At 43.4% G+C, this 22306-nt stretch overlaps 1 protein-coding gene across 1 annotated transcript in view; it reads left to right on the top strand.

The window, feature by feature from the left end:
• The window catches only part of TXNDC5 (thioredoxin domain containing 5), a 62382-nt gene extending 45339 nt beyond the window's left edge, over positions 1 to 17043 (top strand). The window contains exons 9-10 of the mRNA XM_085607248.1: positions 7737 to 7866; positions 15457 to 17043. Of these exons, the coding sequence (XP_085463374.1) occupies positions 7737 to 7866; positions 15457 to 15579 (253 nt within the window). The 3' untranslated portion in view covers positions 15580 to 17043. The remainder of the gene's footprint in view (positions 1 to 7736; positions 7867 to 15456) is intronic.
• The last annotated feature ends 5263 nt before the right edge of the window (positions 17044 to 22306 follow it).

Raw genomic sequence — 22306 nt, forward strand, 5'->3', positions numbered from 1 at the left:
GCGGATACAGCTGCCAGAGCCATAAACACTAGCGTCATGTTGCGACGACATGCCTGGTTGCGAATCTCCGGATTCAAACCTGAGGTACAAAATAACATCCTCAACCAACCTGTCAACCCCGACTACTTATTCGGGCCGGAGGTTGACACCACCCTAGAGAAAATAAAATAAAATAAAATAAAAAAAGACACGGACACTGCAAAGTCCATGGGGGCTCTACAAACGCAGTCCTTTCGGAGCGGCTCCTTTCGTCGCCCCGGAAATAGAGGAGCAGGTAGAGGACAGGGGTCACAGCAAACATACAACAAAGGCAACACACAGAGCACCTACGACAAAAACACCCGGGGTGGATATCGTGGCTCCAGCACAAAGGGCAGAGGACGCGGCTACGGCAACACCAGGTCCTCCCCCAAGAACAAGCAGTGACGCCCTCTCCCTTCCTCCCGACCACATAACACCTGTCGGGGGAAGGCTACAAAGGTTCCTGTCCACGTGGAACTCCATCACCACGGACAGGTGGGTCAAAGATATTGTCAAATACGGTTACTGCCTAGAATTAACCTCAACTCCGCCCACAATACCTCCAAAAAACCGTCCTATGTCCTCAGAGCACTTAACGCTCTTACAGCAGGAGGTGCAAAGTATGCTACTAAAAGGTGCAATAGAGGTGCAATAGAGGTCGTACCCGTCCACGAGCAAGGTACGGGAGTATACTCCCTGTACTTCTTCATACCAAAAAAGGATGGGTCGCTCAGACCTATATTAGACCTGAGACCCCTAAACCGGTACATTCTCTCCGAGCATTTTCACATGCTCACTTTACAGCAAGTCCTCCCGCTGCTCAAGCAGGGAGACTTCCTGGCCACACTGGACCTCAAAGATGCGTATTTCCACATACCCATTCACCCCTCACACAAAAAATACCTCCGGTTCACTGTTCAGGGGCAGCACTACCAGTTCAAAGTCCTTCCCTTCGGCGTGACAACAGCACCCAGGGTTTTCACAAAGTGCCTAGCTACTGTAGCGGCACATCTGCGGAGGCAGCACATACACGTCTACCCTTACCTGGACGACTGGCTCATTCAAGCAAAGTCAGCCCAACAATGTGCCAGCCACATATCCCGCACCATTCACCTCCTTCACAGTTTGGGGTTCTCACTAAATTACCCAAAGTCCCATCTCCAGCCCGCACACGTACAACAGTACCTAGGTGCGACCATAGACACTCTGGCGGCCACAGCTCAGCCAAATTTAGTGAGAATCAACAGCATACAGATGCTGATTTCCAAGTTCAAACCACAACACTCCCTGCCCGCGCTAGTGTTCATGCAGTTGATAGGCATGATGGCCTCCTGCATGTTCATAGTCCCGCACGCGAGACTACATATGCGCCCGCTCCAGGAGTGCTTAGCACGTCAGTGGAATCAGGCTCAAGGACAGTTGAAAGACCTAGTGTTGGTGAGCGGTCGGGCATACAACTCTCTGCATTGGTGGAATCCACAAAACCTTTGCAAGGGCCGACCGTTCCAAGAGCCTGTTCCACAAATAATACTGACAGCGGACGCGTCTCTCCAGGGATGGGGAGCTCATGTACTCAGTTACACAGTGCAGAGACTATGGACAATACAACAAAAGAAGATGCACATCAACCTTCTAGAACTGATGGCAATCTTCCTAGCAATGAAAGCATTCAAAGTACACTTGTGCAACAAAGTCGTGTTGATCCGGACGGACAACATGACCGCCATGTACTACATACAAAAGCAGGGAGGAACACACTCTCCACAGTTGTCTCGTCTGGCTCAGAGCATGTGGAAGTGGGCCATTCAGAGGAACATGTTCCTCATGGCGGAACACCTCCCCGGCAAGGACAACCAGATGGCGGATCTGCTCAGCAGACACAGCCACCAGATGCACGAGTGGGAGTTACACCCATCAGTTCTCCAACCGTACTTCCAGCAGTGGGGTCATCCAGACATAGACCTATTCGCCACAAGGGAAAACGCAAAATGCCAAAGCTTTGCTGCCAGGTTCCCACAGTCGCAGGGCAATGCGATATGGATGAACTGGTCCGGCAGATTTGCGTACGCTTTTCCCCCAGCACCACTAATACCGCTGGTGGCACGCAAACTCAGACAACACTCTCTGACACTCATCCTGGTTGCTCCAACGTGGGCACGCCAGCCGTGGTACACCACCTTTCTCGAACTCTCCGTGGTGCCGCATCAACGGCTGCGGGTCAAACCCGAGAATTTGACGCAGAACCATGGAGAGGTTCAGCACCCAGATCCGCAACAGCTGAAACTGGCAATCTGGCTCCTGAAGTCCTAGAGTTTGGCTACCTCAACCTGCCACCTGACTGTATGGACATCATTAAGGAGGCCAGGAGACCCACTACCAGAGCTTGCTATGCAGCCAAATGGAAGAGGTTCGTCATGTATTGCAATAATAATGACATCAACCCGCTAGACGCATCCATCCAAAACATTATTTGTTACCTATTACACCTCTACCGATGCAATCTGGCGTACACCTCTATACGTGTCCATTTGACCGCAATATCCGCCTATCTACAGACCAGGCAGCACCTCTCTATTCAGAGTGCCTGCCATCAAAGCATTCTTGGAAGGACTCAAACGAGTCATTCCTCCTAGCCACCCACCAGCCCCAATGTGGAACCTCAACTTGGTCCTCACATGCCTGATGGGTCCACCCTTTGAACCTCTACACTCATGCGAGATTCAATTCCTTACCTGGAAAGTAGCTTTCCTAGTAGCGATAACTTCTTTACGAAGAGTTAGTGAACTCCAGGCACTAACCGTCCAAGAGCCATTTATACAAGTTCACGCCAACAGGGTCGTACTACGTACCAACCCCAAGTTCATGCCCAAGGTGGTATCGCAGTTCCACATGAATCAGACTATTGAACTGCCGGTTTTCTTTCAAAACCCACAGACTGTCGCTGAAAGGGCACTCCATACCCTAGATGTAAAGAGGGCCCTCATGTATTATATCGACAGGACCAAACCCTTTAGGAAAACACAACAACTTTTCGTTGCCTTTGCCCCACACCACAAAGGTAACGGTATCTCCAAAGCAGGTATAGCCAGATGGATCGTTAAATGTATTCAAATGTGCTATCAAAAGGCTAAACGCACTTTAACGATTCCCCCACGAGCCCACTCAACACGTAAGTTAGGGGCCTCCATGGCTTTCCTAGGAAACATTCCTTTGCATGATATATGTAGAGCAGCCACCTGGTCCACTACACATACATTTACCAAACACTATTGTACAATCGAAACAGCAGGCAGCTGTAGGACAGGCTGTTCTCAAAACTCTTTTTCAGACCGCTGCAGCTGGCACTGGTAACCGCCGCTAATAGAGGGCACTGCTATGTATTCTATGCACAGATATGAATTCAGCAGCCCACATGCCTCGAACTGAATATGCTACTTACCAGTATGCATCTGTTCTTGGCATGTAGGGCTGCTGACATTCATATCGCCCTCCCTCCTCCCCGGCACCTGTAGCGGCTGCAGCTCTCAGAATTACTGTAAAGCATGGTCATCACTTTCTGTATCTACTCCATCACTGCCACAATGGCGAAAAAGCAATCTGAGGATGGAGAGGATGCCCATGCGCACTGTAGTCCAGGGGAGGAGTCACCTATCCCAGGATACTTCGAAGACTCTTCCAGGACAACAACGTGCAATCATCCGGACCCAACACTAGGCGGCGATCTATGCACAGATATGAATGTCAGCAGCCCTACATGCCAAGAACAGATGCATACTGGTAAGTAGCATATTCAATTTGGCAATATTTGTCCTTTAATTTTCTTAAAACTATTTATCATAAATGTCTTTTTGAGGCAACTTTCTTCAACGTGCCGTTGAATAAAATTACTTCCAGAGCCTTGGGGAAATCTTCCATCCTGTCTGGAAGCCTAATAATAATCTTAACTATTAAATATTGTTGTGTTAGAATGTTTGCCCCACCAGGCAAACCAATATCATATACTGTACAAGCCTGGCTCAATGACACACATCTTGACTGTTTTGAACCCCAACATTCACGCTGGAACCCAGCCTCTCCCTCAAGGAGCATATTGTCAAAAAATACAAAGCAGGCCTGGTACCAGCTCTCTTCTAAAGAAAGTCAAACTGTTTTTTCCAGAAAGGGACTTCATATGCAAGAGTACAAGGGCTCGAACAGCAGTTCTGGATGGTGGTAGTGCTCTACTGTATGGCTCCCAGACTCCACGCTGGCTCCTCTCATCCAGGGCCTAAAGAAATATGATCACAGCACCTTTCATCCTGTTGGATCTCCATTGGTTCACCTTGCTGGCATGCATGATTTTAAAACCTAGCTGCATCATTTTACAAAGCCAGCACCCCTGCTTATCTTACAGACAAGTTCACCATCTCTGGTGGTTCACGGCTCACCCACAGCCAGGACACCATCTGACTGCAGACTAAGAATTGTTAAAAAAATAAAAAAAAAATAAACAAGACAACCGGTCTGGAAGATCATCCCCGTATCCATCCGGACCGCCCCAACATTGCTTAAATTTAGGAAAGATTTGTAGACTCTCTTCTTTAAAGAACACTACATTGAAATAAATTGACCATCCTCCACTCTGCTCCCTCTCCTACTACTCGCTGACTATAAGTTTACCTTTGACCGTGTACAGTGCTCCGCTGCCTTTTTGATAGGTTTGCGCAGTGGAAATGTATATACATGCATAAATCAGCAGCACACCTCAAATCTGTAGAAGCAGCTATAGTATTCTGTAGATGAGTGAGTGCTAATCAAAATAGATGTCCCCTATGAGCCTGTAAAATAAAGTAGCATTAAGAGCTACCCATATCCTGGTGTTCCCTACTGTAGGTGCTAAAAGCCCTGAAGTATTGTGGTGGGAAGACAAATTATATATGTGAATCATAACAACTGGTGTTAGTGCTCTGCCAGTTTCAACAGCCTCAAAACCATCCATATATTAAAGTTTAGCAGTATTGTGTATAGGCGCTGACCACTGTTTCCTTTAAGGTGCGCGTGCGCTTCTCTGTGCCCCGAGTGACGTTTCATCTACTATGAGTGACACTTTCTCCCAAGCAAAATCAAGCAATAGAGATGAGGAAATCATAAATATTCGAAATGACGCTCCATTGAGCAGCAAACTCTAAGAAGTCACTGAATTAAAGGGAGAAGCAGCTGAAAACTGAGCAGAACAGTCTGACTGCGTGACTGCTACTTTATGTACTGGAAGGCAGGGGATGTAACCCTGCAGACCAAGATGTTTGATGCTTTTAGGAAGCCAGCAGACTACTTTGAGGGTTAATGATCGTCTTGCTACTAGAATGGCTGAGCTAGAGTGCATGAGGTGAATCAACATGATTGGACAGTCGCTACAAAAAAAATGTGTGCTTGGAGTCTGAAAAGGATTCCAATGGACATAGTTTGCTTGGCAGTGAGGAGAGAACCCTGGCAGAGCTGCATTTTCATTCTTTTGCTGAAAGAGGTTTCATTCCCTTCTATGTGCAGCATGCAGAGTATTCCAATGAAAGCTCTACCTTTTACTCATGGGGTCCTGAATCACGTACACTTGGAATTACCATTGCCTATCCCTAAAAACCATATTCTTGACCCGTGAAATGATGTGCCCTCAGCAGCCGTGTGACAAGGCAGTAAGACTGCTGCGCCCCATCTTTGGGGAATAGGTGGTATCTGAGGTAAGGGTTGAGTAACGACCTGAATCTCATGGAGTTAATTTTGCTAGAAAAATATTGGTCGTTTTGGGAAGTAAAACAAGGTTCATTGACGGTGACACTAGTTAAACGATGATGATTGAAAGTGTGGCAAAACAAATTATTTCCATAAGTGTTTTAAAGTATTAAGCGATTATTGCTTTGAACCCAGATGATACAAACCGAATTTCTGAAAATATGGATTACACGTGCCCTTAGTTCCTGGCTTTTGATTTTTTTTTTTTTTTTTTTTTTTTTTTTTTTTCCTTAGACCCTCTAATTTAGTGTGGGGTCAGTCCTAGTCCTGTCCCTTGACATGAAATTGTGGTGGTGGAGGGGTGACGGGGGTGGCGGGGGGGGGGGGGGGGGGGGGGGACGCTGCACCCAGGTGTGCCCTCTTTTTGATGACCATGTACAACTGTTCCTGCCATGGATTTATCATGTAGAGCAATGGTGGGAATGACCCGATTTTGTGAATTGATAGTTGTGACCAGACCTTTTCTTCTGAGTCACTGGAGTGGAGGCCTACTGGACCCCCTTATGTAAGTTCTGCTTCTGTACCCTAACTCAGATCCTAGTTTGTGTATGGCATATATGGTACATGCATTGTGGATCCCCCCTGGCTTATGCACAAGATGGCGGTGAGCTGCTCCCACCCCCACAAATGAGGGAAACTTATTGCTGACGTTTCTGTAGCTGAAGGGAAGCGGTCAAGGCCCTAAAGTGAGAATGAAGGAGACAAGTCTCCTTTAATACTTTGGTTATGCCTTTTCTCATGAGGAGCTGCTAATTAGTCTTCCTGAACTCATGAATTTTGCTTAACAAGCATTGTACAAACATTTAAACAAGCTGTCACTCTTATCTTGATGGGAAGCGGATTAGGTTGTCTACTGTTCATTTTCTAAGTTATTTTAAAAATCGGAATGATCACACTATATGTACTTCAAACAATGGACTGTTCTTATTTAGGCGATCTACACCCAATCGGCTCAAACATTTGTGCACCAGCAGTTGGGTTCTAATTTTGGAGTTTCCTTCAGCACGTATTAGAATGAGGTACTGTTGTTCACAGGACTATGTCATGCAGCTAACATTTCTAACATTAGCACCACGGGCCATCACAGAATTGCTCCCTTCACATAGCAGTTTGTGAACTTTACTATAGCAGCAGAGGTTTCAAAACAAAGGTGCATGTTTGTCATACTGTTAATTCAGTAACAAAGGCTTGTCAAACCAGACTTTGTCTTTCAGTTCGTCAAAGAGATGTATTGACCTCTACTGTAAAGCATAAGGCTGAGTAGATCTTGGGTAAATAATGCAATAATTCTTGTGGATCCAAAATGTTGTTGCATTTGGTCCTGGGGTTCCTAAGATGTGTGTAACCATTTGCTTTGTTCTGTATCTCTGGTATCGGTTGTTCTGTGGTTTGCAGGGCATTACTACACTTACATGAACCTGAGGATATTCATTGTCTCCCACCCCGCTGTGCAAATAAATGTCTGAGGAATCATTTCAGACTTGCAGTTCTAGTACTACCTCCAGTATTGTCTTTTACTTAGGTGTAATAAGTAATACGAAAATACCCCACAATCATCTTGAAATGCAGTACTGGCTAGAACATTGTACCCACAGTACCGAGTCCCTGAAACACTTGTCACCTCCAAATGAATAGAGCTTGCTCTAAATGATGAGTAGGAATTTTTTTTTAATGTCCAAGGTTCATAACCCATGAAGCTCCACTGTAGGCACTACAAAATGGTTTTAAAATTGTTGTTCATTAAATTTTGCCCAGAAGGGCTTGAAGTAATTAAAGCATGCCACTTGTCCACTTGTCATTTTACTGCTTGCATACCTGTGAAAGCTGCATAAGTCTTTTTAGTATTAAACGTTCTCTCTCCTACAGCTGTAGAGGAGGCAACCTCTGTCGTGTATGAGTTTCTTGCCTGTGCAGATGTGTAAATCTAACCTTTCTTCAATTGTCTCCAGGTGCGGTCACTGTAAGCATCTAGCACCCACGTGGGAGGATCTTTCCAAAAAAGAGTTCCCTGGCTTAACTGATGTTAAGATTGGAAAAGTGGACTGCACTGCAGAGCGAAACCTGTGCAACAAATTCTCTGTAAGTATGTCAAGGGACCAGTAGTGAAAGATGCCCATCCATATGGCTGGCTAATTGTTTTACATATTTGGAAATTGCTTGCATGATTGCACGTAGATAGCTTGATTTTGAACTCATTTTTTTTGTTGCACCATATGAATCCATCGCCACTGTAAGGATTTCAATTGCATTGATCTAGAAGAAAGATGATAGTAAATAAATTTATGCTAGGGAAGGATTGATGTACCATAATATATTTTAGTATATGTGCAGCCGAAACGAGCAGAGAATGAGATACCTTGCTGATTAGCATCAAGTTTATATTGGATAAAATAATTAATGGCAATGTATTGTTTTCTATTTTGTTCTGAACTATACACCTTGTTTGGACTTCCCTAATGGATGGCCTTCCATGGCTTTTAAAATGTGAAAACGGTCAAAGCCATATCTGTTTTGGATTAGATGGCTATGTGGATTTTGTTTCTATTTTTTCATTAAACCATGAGGCATGTGCAAGGGGATCAGTTTCAATGCTATAGTCCGCATCCAAAGAGAGCGATGGAAACATTGAAGAAGTCCGTAGTGTTTACTGTTGGTGTTTGATCAGCTTTAAAAAGTACAGAAATGGACGTCTTAATCTTAAAGACAACCCACCTTTCTAAGCCTCCGATTCGGCTGGAGGGAAGAATTCTTTCGGTCCGACTCCGAGGCCATTGCTGTATCTGATGAGCAATACAGCTGTACAGAAATTGGACTCGGCGGCTGATAACCTCGTTCCATCTATAATACGGATTCTTGCTTCTATCTTGACTTGCAAAGTGTAAGTAGCCTGAATGATGGGGGTCATCTCTAAAGCCTCTGGGTCTCCTTCATAAGAAGTCTCCTCATTCTTTATGGTGGTATGATACTAACAGGCACTTAGAAGTTAACCATACGCTCTGAGGAGGCAAAATCCAACCTTTTGTAGGTTGTCATCCTCCACAGTTACAGAGCCCTTGCTCTCCATGAACGAGGTTCTTCTGGAACCGGTTTTGCCTGCATGGGACAAACCCTTTTTGCCCCAGCACCCCATAGATCAATAACCAGACAACATAGTCCTGCCCCATGTGATTAATATTTTCGGTAGGTAAAGCATTCCCCAGAAGCTCTTGTGGTCTAAGCTTCTACTTCAGAAGTTATTTCAAATGCCTTTCGGACTGCATCTCTGGGCCGAGTTTAACAAACTGAAGTCTGTGAGCTGTAAAATCTGCTCCTCTGGTGGCTTAGTCCTTTGTACGGCAAATGCCATCTATCTACTTAGCTACCCACACTTGGTGGGGACTGGCAAGAAATCTAAGAATCATCCTACTAATCACAGTAAAAAAAAGCCTTTTACTTATCTAGTCAGTGACTGTCCTGATGCCTTTAAACATATCTTGTAGGGCAGCCTGGGCTTGGAACACTGTGGCTCAGTCCATGAGCATAGCCATCACCCTGTGCTGCCAGGCTTAGATGTGTTCCAAATGCTTTTCTGGAGAGGTCCAGATAACCAGCTATTGCAAGCTGGGGGTGACCTTTCAGTCAGGCAGTTCCACCTACAATATGAAGGTATTGAGGCTGCTCAGAACACAATCCTCACAGCAGCACCAACCTTCCAGCCCCCCCCAAACACTACAACATATATACCTCTACTTGTGGAGTAGGGGTGAATTTAGGGATTCCATCGCCAGCAGTAGATCCAGAACACCCCATACTCTGCCAGTTCTGCTGCCTCTAATCATCTGTGAACTCCCACTGCTTTACCATCTGTCTGTGGCGGGGAGGATCTTCCACTTTTACAGCATTTGGGAGATCATCTCAAAGGATCGCTAGATCATCAAACTAATTTGCACGGGCCATGCTCTTCCATTTATTTACTCCCATCTCAAACACTCCCCTTCGCCAGGATGTGCTGTCGGACATACAGTTTGGTTTTAGAGGCAGTGGTCCTCATCCGAATGAATAAAAGGGCCCTAGAAATGTGCATCTGGGAGAAATGCATGGGATTTTGTTCTTTACTTCATGGGCCCTTATCGCCTCCTGCATCCTATTGGTGCTGATAGCAGATAAGGGCTTGTTAGTGGTGCCTGAGAAAACATTAGTCCCAATGTAAAAGTGCCTCTGCTAGGGTGCATATTTCCGTCATTACATCAGGATCTGCCCTGGTAAATGTATCTCCTACAGCCTTTTTATGAATTCACCTTCTGCAGGTGCAAGCTGTTGCACTCACACTGGTCTGGTGTGCCTATTTGGTATGAAGTCTGCATCGAAGCAGTGACTACACATAAAAGTGCTGAAGATGTTGGTAGTCCTTTCTCCCTTCCATCTCATTGACCACTATTCAGATCCTGTTGGTTACCACCATTATTGTTGACAATGTGAACAGACGAGGTTCGTGCATTTATTGACCCGGTTTCAAGTGATGGGTTTATATGTGGCATTAAGCGCAGCGATGGGTAATTTTTCCAGACAGTGGTTCTACTTACAGATGTAAAAGCGGTAACCACTTTTCCCATTAGCCAGTCCATCACTCAAACATTTTTTTTTTTTAAACTTCTTTCTCCCTGATCATACCAACAATGAGAAGGACCTGCAAAGAAAAGGAGAGGCTGTTTTGATTAGACCCCAGACTTGCATTATCGTATTCTATAGACTGCACTCCACAGTACAGAGCGGATGATCACTTCTTTGTGCAGCTTCGTTGAGCCAAGAAGAGCAAGGCAGTGACCAAGTGCAGCAGTTTGCATTGCTTTATCCTCTATATGTAGATATGCAATGCCCTGACCAGGAGAGATCCTCCAAAGGGCATTGGTTCCTAATTCACTAGGGCCAGGGCAGCTTCTATTGCTCTCACCAGAGCGGTTCCTGTAAAAGACATCTCCTGTGTAGCCATGTGGTCCTCCTTGCTTACTTTTACCAAGCACTACTGCCAGACTCATCAAGCAAGCAGGGACAGATACTTTGGCTGTGCAGTGGAGCATGACTATATGGCATGTTCTGCACGACTCTTACCTCTTGTAGGGTATTGCTTTGGGCTCATTCATTGCCTTTTATAAAAATAATTATGCTGGTAACTGCTCTTGTGCCACATCTTCTCAGAAGTTTTACATTCTTGCTTCAACTTTATTTGCAACATGTTTGCTCAGACACATGTTGGTGTTGGTCTAAAGCTTTCCCTCGAAACAGGGTACCTCCAGGGTCAGTCCTACCACGATGGGCTTAGGTGCACATAACTTTGTGTAAACCACTACTGGCTTTTAACCCATTCCTTCTAGGATTAAAGGCTAAACTGTTTGTTTTTTAATAGTAGACGAGAGTGTACGGGTCGCACCACCCTGGCTCCTTTTTCCAGAGGAGAGTCTCTGCATTACACCAATTTGGGCCATTTACCTGTAACAGGGTGTTTGAGGGTGTTCCGCTTCATGCAGCCCAGAGTATAGCAAACTGGGCTGTCCAACAATTATAATACAGTGGAGCCCACACTTTCAGCACTATGAGCTTGACTCCTCATCAAGGATCTAGTGCAAAAACAGATACTCCTTAAAAAGGAAGGACATTCACAGCAGCTCATATTTTCTATCATGAGATCTTTGTTAACATCCATTAACTCGTGTATCTATTCACAGCACAATAGGCGTTTTTACTGATTCCCTTAAAGTGCCCCACTACCTTCCGTCCAGTCCAACAAAAACAAAGGACAAGGTCATGTTCTCCATTACCTCGTGTCCATCTACCACCTGTTTTGTGCACCAAATGGGTTATTGAGTGAAAGAGTGCCGTTGTTTGTTCTCTTCCTGGGGGCATATCATGGTCATGCTAGTTATTAACGCATGTTGCCATAGGGTAGGGCTTCAACAGCAAGGCACATGACCCAGAGGAGCTAGATGTTGAAGGTCCTGCGCATCAAATACGACCAAGGGCAAGACACCACTAACCCCAAGCTGACCGGGGCGCTGCCTAGGAACATCAACAGCATGTTCCTTCTATCTTTCACCCTATCAAAATGCCTTCAGAGCACTCTGAAGTTAAATAGTATTGATGTAAGACCAAATGCTTTCCTATTTTAACTAGGGCTTAACACCCAGCTTCTCCAAGTAGACAGCAGAGTACAAGCGATTATCACAAGTTCCCGTATTTACTTAAGTCAATGTCCACTCAAGGTCTTTTGACATCCTGCCTTCCTAACTGGTTTAGAATTACCTGCTATCTACAGGCATGGCTTAAAAAGCTTCTTCAAGCCGAATGTGATCATATTCGGGTTGTCCTTTTTCTACTAAGTAAATGTGGTTTTATTAGTCTACTGAGAAATTTCTCTCCGTGCAACGTATGGCATTCACAACAGACGTTCAACGGTGCTTTGGATGCAGCAAGCTGGTGTTGGTGGATGACCCTCTGAAAGCCTGTTTCATCTTGATTAAACTGCAATCTAGAGAGCATTTCCTCATTGTGTGCCTGACTTCATCAAATATCCTAGAGGGGGCATGTGCTAGAACAAGGCCTGGTGCATTTCGGTAAAAGTATTACTTTGGGCAGGGTCCCTGGAGCAGCAATTCTGGACAAAAGTTTGTCTTTTTTCCCCATGTCTCTATGAAGGAATTTCTCCATGACCGCTTAGGAAGAGCATCCTCTGGCTGCAATTTTTGGAGTGAAAGCATTGACTCTTGGTCTCTTGTGCTGTACCAGATTAACATTTTACACCAGACCAGTTAAGGAAGGTGCCTCAGAACCAGCAACTTAACCCCAGCTTGTAGAACTGGAGAACCGTGGGATACATCTAGCTACTGATTCCAAATGCCACAAGGAGGTTGATAGGCCTTTGGTCAAAACCTCCAGTCAGAGTGAATGTGCCTCCAGGATCCTCATAATTATTACTTGTGTAGCTGCAACCAGGAAAAAAAAACGTTACCTTCCTTCTAGCAGCTATCTTTTAATGTATTTTGAATGGGAACATTTCAAATCCTAATGGTATGCTGCTGGAAGGAATGAAGAAATATGGCAAACATTCCAAATATAATGAGAATCTGCTAGAACACAAAAATGCCACTTTGATGTGACTCCACAAAGAAGGATGAAGTCTGCAGAATGAAAATACAGGCAGTTACCCTCAAAGAAGTTGCTAGCCCATGTGCAGAGGCAGCTCGGGGAAAGGATGCATCTAACAGCAGCAACATTCAGCTATCAAAACTCTCAATATCCACTCTGACAAAGACCACAACTAGAGACAGAGGCTACAATGTCTTCCTGTAGTAGTTGAAAAACATCCATCAAATAAAGCTGGGAATTCTCCCTTTTCTCCACTGTCCAGCATTGATAAAGTTGAAACCTCATGACTTTCTTTCCACCCGGCAAGATCGCTATGTGGTAAATATTGTACGAGAGCAGTTACGGTCTTAAGTTTAAAGCTCTTAAGCAAGCATCCATCCTGCAAAGTCGATTTATCTTATCTAAAAAAGTATCGGTCACAAAACAGCAAAAGGATTTACTCTTCCGGTTTACTAGAGAAAGCGGTGGTACATAACAATTCAGATATATTCTGTACGAGAGAACTGCAAACTGATTGGTTATATCCATATCTTTACAACCAACTGTCCTGACACTGGTTTGCTTTCTGGGATGGGACAAATTACTCTGCACCATAGTGGCAGTGCCAAAATTGTTATAAAAAAGGTACTCTTCCAGTTTTCTCTTTGTGAAGGAAATTCACTTTGCAGCCCAAAGGCTCATTAATGTTTTTCTGTTTCAATTTGTTAAGGAGCTCTGAGCATGTGTTAATGAAGAAAGTGATCCAGGATGAGGGTCACAAGAGGAATGGGTTGTGGGTCCCTGTTTGACCCACAGTAGAGAGAGTTCTTCTCCTCCTCTCCAGTCTGCTTTTTGCCATCTTTTTCCTTGCTGCTCTCTTTGCCAATGCACAGTAAGCAGTGGGGGCAAGTATTGAAAACTATTGGTGATTAAAGTGAAGTGGGCTGAACTCGTGTTCTATCCTAAATAAGATGCATCCCAGGTTTTAATAGGGCAGCTAATTGCCTTTTGAAATCTGGATTGACTGAGAAATTGGATGCATAATGTTATTTATAAAGTCCTATTTTTAGGTATTGCCTATTGTGTACAATACCAATACTCGTAGCGGGTTTTAGATCAGCCCATTGCTTATGATTGGTTGCCTTTCTTGTCCATCTCATTTACTGGTATTTTATTTATCAGCTTTCTTTCCACTTCTTGGATTTAATCCTTTCCTTGAAGCATAGTTCTTTGCCATCTTCTTGAGTGGATGGTTTATATCTTCCATTGGAATACTTCAGAGTTACTCTATACTTGTCTTTCAACACTCCATGAAATTACGTGTTTTCCTGCTCTTTTTCATGTGCGGCTCCCCCCTTGCATTCCCACCCCTTGTGCTTTCAGTGTAGCTCAGCACGCCTCCCTACTTTTTCTTTTAAAGCACACCAATAGTTATATTTTTTCCAGGGTTTGACTAAAGAGAAGTCTTTGAGTTTGTTTAACCTCCTGCATACCATATGTTGCATTAAAGCCCACACCTTGGCCCACTAACTCAACATTTATGGCGCTGGAGACTGGTGGGCTACTGCTCATTTAGTTGGCATTTAAGGCAGAAGTTGTACTCTGAGTTACTGGAAAGATGTCTCTTCTCGAGGGCCATAAATCTGCTCCACTAGTTGCTGCAGAGCACCAAATGCCTCGAGCACGGTTTCACTTTTGAGTACTATAGAAAGTAACTTAGGACTTGGGATGCTTTTTCTGTTAAATTCTGACTCTTTCTTAGTCTCTCCAAATTGTGTTCAGTTTCCTGCTCAAAGTATTTGAGAAATAAACTGGCCTGTTTATAAAGATTGAAAATATTGAATTCAATATACAGTATCAAGATACCATATAATTGTTTGCTTTTCATTGAAAAGTTTTTTTTTTTATTTTTAAAAATGCTTTACAAACTACCATTGACTAAGCCAATAGCTTGGCACTCATTCTAAAAGCATGACCTATAGATTATTCCACTGCTTGTTAGTACCACTGATTTCAACAGACAAGGGACCTAGGAGGAAGTGTGATTTAGATCTTGCCTTGTTGTCTAAATGACGGTTGACAGAAGATTCAAGAGCACAAGAGAAAAGCAAGTGTTGCAATTTATTGTGGTTTTACCATGTTTTGTAGCTTATTCTTGGTGCTACTGTGAAGATTGGTTTTCCTTCTGCATCTTTAAGAAATAAGCTAACAAGAGTTTGTGATTTAAAAGTTCACTCCTTACATCTTGTGTGAACTTATGTAACATGGTCCAATCCTGGCAGCCAGTTCTACTCTCAACAGCACAATGATTGTTTTAATCACTACCCTAGTTACTGAAATTAAAACGTATATTGGTGTAAAATATACAGGCTTCTTTTCTTAAAGAATGGTGCCTATGGAAATTCATGTGCGCCTAGTTTGCTCAGTCAATGCAGTAACTTGCATCAAGTCAGTGAATGTTCACTGCCTTTATTGATCAAGTGGGTATGTTTGTGTTGCTTTTACTGAGGTGTTTGTGAGGATGCCCATCTGATACCATTACTAAACCTTGTTCTTTATTCTGTGTTTTAGGTCCGTGGCTACCCATCGCTGTTGCTATTCCGTGCAGGAGAAAAAGTGGAAGAGCACAACGGAGCTAGAGACTTGGAAACGTTACACAGCTTTGTAATGCGTCTTGCCAGAGATGAACTGTAAAAAAAAAAAAAAAAGACAAAAAAAAACTGACTCCTCTTGGTCCCAACAAATCTTTTGTAGATTTACCACAATCATGTGAAACGGTTACAGAAAAGACGTCTTTGTGGGGGTATTGCTAGCGACCAGGGGTTTAACTTGAGATTATTTTTCTTATTACTTTGCGCACAAAATCTCTGACTTAAATATGAAAATTTGTGAATTATGGTATAGGGCCCTGTAAGATTCTTTAATTTTTAAGCCTCCGTGAATCTTAAACTCTTTGTAACAACTGAGAGATCTTCGGAAACCAAATTGTTGCTTATCATTTTATGTTCATTTGTGCTGTGTAGGTGTTGGTCTCCAAGTGCTTGAATATCAAAATGATGAACATTCCTAGATGTTGTCCAGAGCCATGCTAGATGGGGCCATTACATTTGAAATATTTTTGAAGGGAATACATTTGTTATTTCAGTAGCCTATGGGGAAAATGAAAGTAAAAGTCATCCCATTATCACCGCTCTTATGTTTTGCTAATTTTCTGATACTTCATTGTTTTGCCAAAACGCACTTTGAAACTACTTAATATTGTATGCCTGAATGTGTGTGCACTAGAAATACAAACTATTCTTCTTGTTGAAGCATTACGAAACATCTCAACAAAAGGCAGAGTACACAGAAGTGTCAGTTTTGGACTCCTTTTACCATTAGCAAAACATTTAATTTTAACCCATTGCGCACTGCGCGAAGCTTCCCGCTGTGCGGGCGAAGAGTGGGCGGGGTTCGGACGGCCCCCGGCTGTCCTCTCCACACGTCCACCATGACGTCGGACGGCCAGGGGCTGTCCGCAGCACGCAAGGGGTTAAGCAAAAGAATGTTTGTATTCTAGGGCATAATGTGTTACTAGTGACGTCAAAGGTGGTTTAATTGATCCTACTGCATTGTTATCCATTGCATTACTATAGCCTGTATTCTCTATTCATTTGATTTTCTTTTTAAGTTGTGGGGTTGGCAGTTAATTTGTTGAAAGCCAAATAATTTAAAGCTCACAGTAGCTGCGAGAGCGTAAGTTAAGAGCAAATTCCCTACATCTTTCCTGTCTGATTAATTATGTATTTCTTTTAAAAGTCCCTACAAGCTCTTCTAATTTAGCCAAATGCCAAGCACTCCATTCTTATGGTTTTGTACAATGCCCAATATGTTTTAGTTCCTGATAAAGGCTTCAGGTAGAACTGAATAGGGCAGGTGTACAATTCATGGGGTGTCTTAAAGGATCCAAGTTATTGGACGTGAAACCACTGTTAAAATGTTGATGGGCTACTCTTATGCGTTATGGATTGTGAATTCATTTTATTTTGAAGATATGCACATGGCCTTACAACTGCCTCTGTAGTTGTATTTTTTTGGGGTTGGGTGGGACATATATTTGAAAGTGGTACATTTGTTTACACAATGAATTTCGAAATAAACTTTTTTTTTTCTTCTAAACATGTCTTCTGTTTAATCATGTTCATAAACCATTCCAACACTAATGTTAAATGATCATTGTTGAGACTATGCTGTATTATCAACAAGATTTTTGCAGCGTGAATCTTTTTTGGATTCACATGCTGTGCATTGTTCTGCCATCTAGTGGTTGGGTCTGGAATTCTCCACTCTTTTGTAGTCCTTTTTAGGTCTCAGCTACGCAGCGCACATGCGCTGCATAGGAGGGCCTTTAGCCATCGCTCTGCTAATTTTCAAGCACACACTCGTGCTTGTGGCGGCATCCACTTCGCGGGAGCGAGCAGCGGTGCGCCACAAACACAAGTGCAGTGCTTGAAAAGTGAAGACTGCTCACGCACCACTCCCAAAAACAGCTGCTGCTTGTTAGTGAGTGCAGCACGCCCCACGCGCACCACTCGCGTGTTTAGCTGCTGCTTGTTTTTCTTGCGTGTGCCCGTTCAAATGTGTTGTCTTACTGATTCAGTGTAAGAGGGTTTGTTGAACATAGTTACCCAGTTGCATGTCTGCAGCTCTAGCCGATAAACCACATAATCTCCCAGTATAAATAGCGATCACAAAAGTGATATTGGTAGATTTTATTTAAAAGTAGAAACGCGCCACAAAATGCAAACGTGTATTGTTTTCACCTGACCTTGTTCGATTACATCCAAATTGTCCATTCTGTGCATTCTGCTGTTTGCTTTCCTTCCACCCCTCCTCATGTTGCAATGTACTCCCCCTAAAGTAAATACATCTGAGGTAATTTGAAACCTTTCACGCCTGTTTTACTCATCATAGCATTCAGGCTCTCGGAAGGCCTCCATAATGTGAATGGACCGTCTTTCAATATACCCGTGCGCCCCAGCTCTTGGGTGAGTGAGCTCTTCACGTCGTTAGCCCAGTCGCAGCCTGTCGCCCCTTCCTGCCAGATGCCCTCCGAGGTCTCCCACAGTTTGCACGACCAGTCAGGGGCGATGAGAGACTGCTCTGACTGGCACGGACATTGCCTCACTGAAGGTGGTGATGATGTTGTGTCCCAGAACCTCCAGGGGAGCCTTTCAGCGACCGCCATTGTCAGGCCACTCACCCTCCACTCAACTGAAGCCTCCCCAGCGAGGTGAATGAAGGTGCCAAAATGCGCAAGGGTAAACGTGTCAAAACTGTCTTTCAAGTCACTTTTTTTTTTTTTATCAGGTGTGTTAATTGAATCAAACTTAATTAAACTGCATTACAATTAGATAAAACGTTTTAACTACAGTAGCTCCCTGTTCTATCACAATTTAGACATTTGGAACTTTTTAGCTTACGAGCAGTCCGCTGGATCAGAGGATGCCTTTAAAATTGTTTCATTTCAGAATTTGCAAACAACGCCTGCGTTTTCTACAGCTACATCATCAATCACTTTCTAATATCTATCACTCCTATAATTTCAATTACAAATATGAAGTATGTTGTGACAACTGCTTCAAATCAAACAAAACTGCCTCTCCTAGAAGGCACTGTAGTCAAATGAAAGGCCAGGGTGGAAAATTTGTGAGCTAATGACATGTTGATATGTTTCGAGCAAAGTTTGTACCCTCCCTCGCCTCGAGGCAAGGTCAAGACGTAGTTGCTCAGGACACAGGGAATCTTCTACATTGGTCCTTGGTTGAGGTGGCCGTGCGCTCCTTGGTTGAGGTGGCAGTGCGCTATGTCTGTGTCCACTTTGTCAATTGTTTTACAAGCATACCTAGTTAGGGGGTCAGATGTGTTGTACAGCACACCCAGCCCTGGATTTCTTAACCAACAACTCTGTATTGTGGGAGTTGAACCTCATCAATTTCAGTGCTGTGGCATAATTAGTGCAGGAGGTACAATGGCACAGGGGCCAAGGGGTCGTAGGGGTGCCCTCCACTCATGAATGTTTTTGCTACCCATCTGGGTGACACTGTGGCTCCCTACACATGCTTGTGTTGGGGCCCATGATATCCTTGCTACACGACTGATAAATCCGCATTATTAGTAAGAGTAGATAGTTCAGCATGTAATATGGTTCCTTACAAAACACAGAACTGGCTGCAGTGTCACATATACGATGCAAGCACTTGGTGCGTATGTTGGAGAAATGGATAGCACTAGTTTGTCAGAAAGCAATTACAATTTCTAAGAGAAAGCATTATCTCATATTAAGCATTACTTGGTCACTGTTTCTCAAGCTTTAAATGGGTAGATATTGAAACAGTTACATTTTATGTCTTCTGAAGAACGATAGGTGGCTAAGCTCTGCCTGAAAAGTTGTAACTAAGGAAACTAGCATTGGCATAGCCAATAGGTCTCGCCTTTGGGACTTTAGAAGTGTTTAGTTATCCAGCACAATATCCTTGGTGCAACAGCATCAAGTGTTTCATGGCTAAAAACTTAAAAGGTCCCAAAGGCGAGACCTATTGGCTATGCCAATGCTTGTTCTGTTTGGTTTTTTTCTTGTTCGTGGGCGTCAACAGACTCCCATTTGGTGTCTATTGAGACGTTGTACTGCTTCCACCAGAAGCACCCACCTTTGGTCGCAATCTTCAGATTCTTTTTTTCCACCGTTGGGACTGGATGCTTGCTGAAGGCTCTCCAACACAAGACTCCTTCCATATGGGTTGTGGGGGGCTTACATGGGCAACCTCAAGGTACGAGGAGTCTGGAAGGAACAATATGCAGTACACCCCTGCAGTAAACATGTGAGAACATAGCAGCATCCTGGAATTAAAAAGTGTTCCTAGCAGTAAGAGCCTTTCAGAAAGAGCTATTGAAAGAAATATTGCTCCCAAACGGACAATAACACTACCATGTCTTACATCGAAAAACTGGTAGGTACTCAAACCTTACCCCTTTCAAAGCTAGCCGAAGAAGTCTGGAAGTGGGCAATTCAGAGGAAGATGGCACTTGTAGCAGTTCATTTGCCAAGGACAGACTATATGGTGGCAGACGGACTGAGCAGACACACCTCATGCTCCCACGAATGGGAACTAAACCAAAGTGCAATAAGAAAGATCTTTCAGCAATGGGGAACACCAGAAACCGACTTGTTTGCAACACCACTGAATGCTAAATGCCTAAGCTTTGACTCAGACAACCGCCTCGCCAACCCCTGGGGAAAGCACTGAATGATAAACCGGTCGGGGACACTTGCTGATACCACTATTACACAAGGTGATTAGCGAATGCAGAATAAACAAGATGATACTAATTGCACCACAGTTGGACAAACAGTCATGGTTCTCAGAGTTGATAGAACTAGCACAAGTGAACTTAAAAAAAAAAAATTACCAACTCAGCAGGATCTGTTGTCAATTGAAGAAGGAAGGGTATTCTACCCAGAGTATTTGAGCCTAGCAGCATGATTCTTGAAGACTTCATTTCAAACATCTAAAACTGCAGAAAAACACAATGGCTGTTCTAAGAGAAGCAAGAAAGCCAACAACATGGAAGTGCAATATGGCAAAGTGGAAAAGCTATTCACTATGGTGTCTTTAAAAAGGATTATGGGGGGAAAAACGCAAGAGAAGATTGTGTTAAAATATCTAACATCCGTTCCGGGGGCAAGCTAATATATACATCCTGGAGGGTACACCTAGTAGCAGTAGTTGCTTACACATTGCTTCCATATTGGAACATGTTTTTTCACAGCACCAGTAATAAAGAGGTTCTTAGAAGGAGTTAAGAGGATTGCACCACCCAGAAAGATGCCTGCTCCCACATGGAATCTAAATGTGCTACTCACACAGTTAATGAAAGCGCCCTCAAATCTTTGTACATGGATTCATTACAAATGTTTACCTTAAAGACTGCATTTCCAGTGGCTATTACTTTTCTGCGCAGGGTGATTGAATTGCAGGCACTCGCTCTACAAGAACCATATTTTCAGGTTCACAAGGACAGAATTGTCATGAGGACAGACCCACAGTTCCTGCCAAAGGTAATTTCACAATTCCCTATGAATCAAAGCATACAAATTTCTAGTTTTTTTTTTTCACAAACCAAAGACCCGCAGAAAGAACATTGGACGCAAGACTTAACATATTTATTATATTGAAAAAATAAACCCCAACAAAGATTAAGCAACTATTCACATTTGCAAACCTTTTTCTGGCAAGACCAGTCACTAAAAACTCAATTACAAGTTGAATAGCACAGAATATTCAGCTGTGCCACATGTATGCTAGAGAAGGATTGTGTTCAACACCTAAAGCCTATTCTACAAGAAAGAAGGGATCGACCATTGCGTTTCGAGAATTTCCTTGCATGAACTTAGTATGACAACATGGTCATCTGATCACACTATAAGAAAACACTATTGTTTAGACCTACAAATGAACCAGAAAGCACAAGTGTGACAAAAGGTCTTAAAACGTATGTTAACCAATCGATGCCCATTTTCAACACAACCTCCGCAAAATTAACAAACCGCTACAAAATCAATGCACAGAATGTAATTCCAGAAAATATTCACGCTGCAAAACTTATTTGTTACATTTAGGTGTGGTTTTGCAGCTTGGAGTATTTTCTGGATTCACAAGTGACCCACCTACCTCCACCACAAAGATGGAAGGGAGAATCAAAATACCAGAGGAAAAAATAAAAATCTGAAGATGACCACCACAGAGGGGAGCTTCCGGTGGAAGCAGTGCAACGTCACAAGAGACACCAAATGGGGGTCCCTCTATGCCCACCAACAACAAAAAATAGAGAAATGACTACAATAGAGTGGAGAAAATCAGATCCCGTCACTAGATTGCGGATTCTAGAAAAGTCTTCAAAGTGCAAAACCAACTGGTAAACTATGCGATTCTTGCAAATTAGCCACCGTATCTTTAGGCAGTACAGAAGCAGATGTGAGCACTTGAAACAACATCAACATATAGTTTTTTCTTTTTAAATTATTTGTATTGAAACAACAATCTGCATATGTAGTTTTATAATCACGGTGCCATGCACATAGTCATTCGGTGCATAGTTTCACAGGGACAGCAACACTTATATGAATGCGGTAATGTTATATGTCATCGTCTGAGTCATTAGCCAACACCGGAGGTGTACAGATGTTCCCCCCCCCCCCCCACCCCCCACCCCCCTATATACGTTCCATTTGCCCCACACCCTTCCCCATTTCTTTGGGCATTTCCTGTGAAGGAATGTGGCCTGCTCTGCTACCATGGCTATATCTATATCTCTACCAACATCAACATATTTAACCTGTTTTGCTTTGAGATTATATTTAAAAAAAGCGTTGAGTGTAAAT

Source organism: Triturus cristatus, chromosome 5_2 (assembly GCF_964204655.1).
Source record: "Triturus cristatus chromosome 5_2, aTriCri1.1, whole genome shotgun sequence".
Lineage (NCBI taxonomy): Eukaryota > Metazoa > Chordata > Amphibia > Caudata > Salamandridae > Triturus > Triturus cristatus.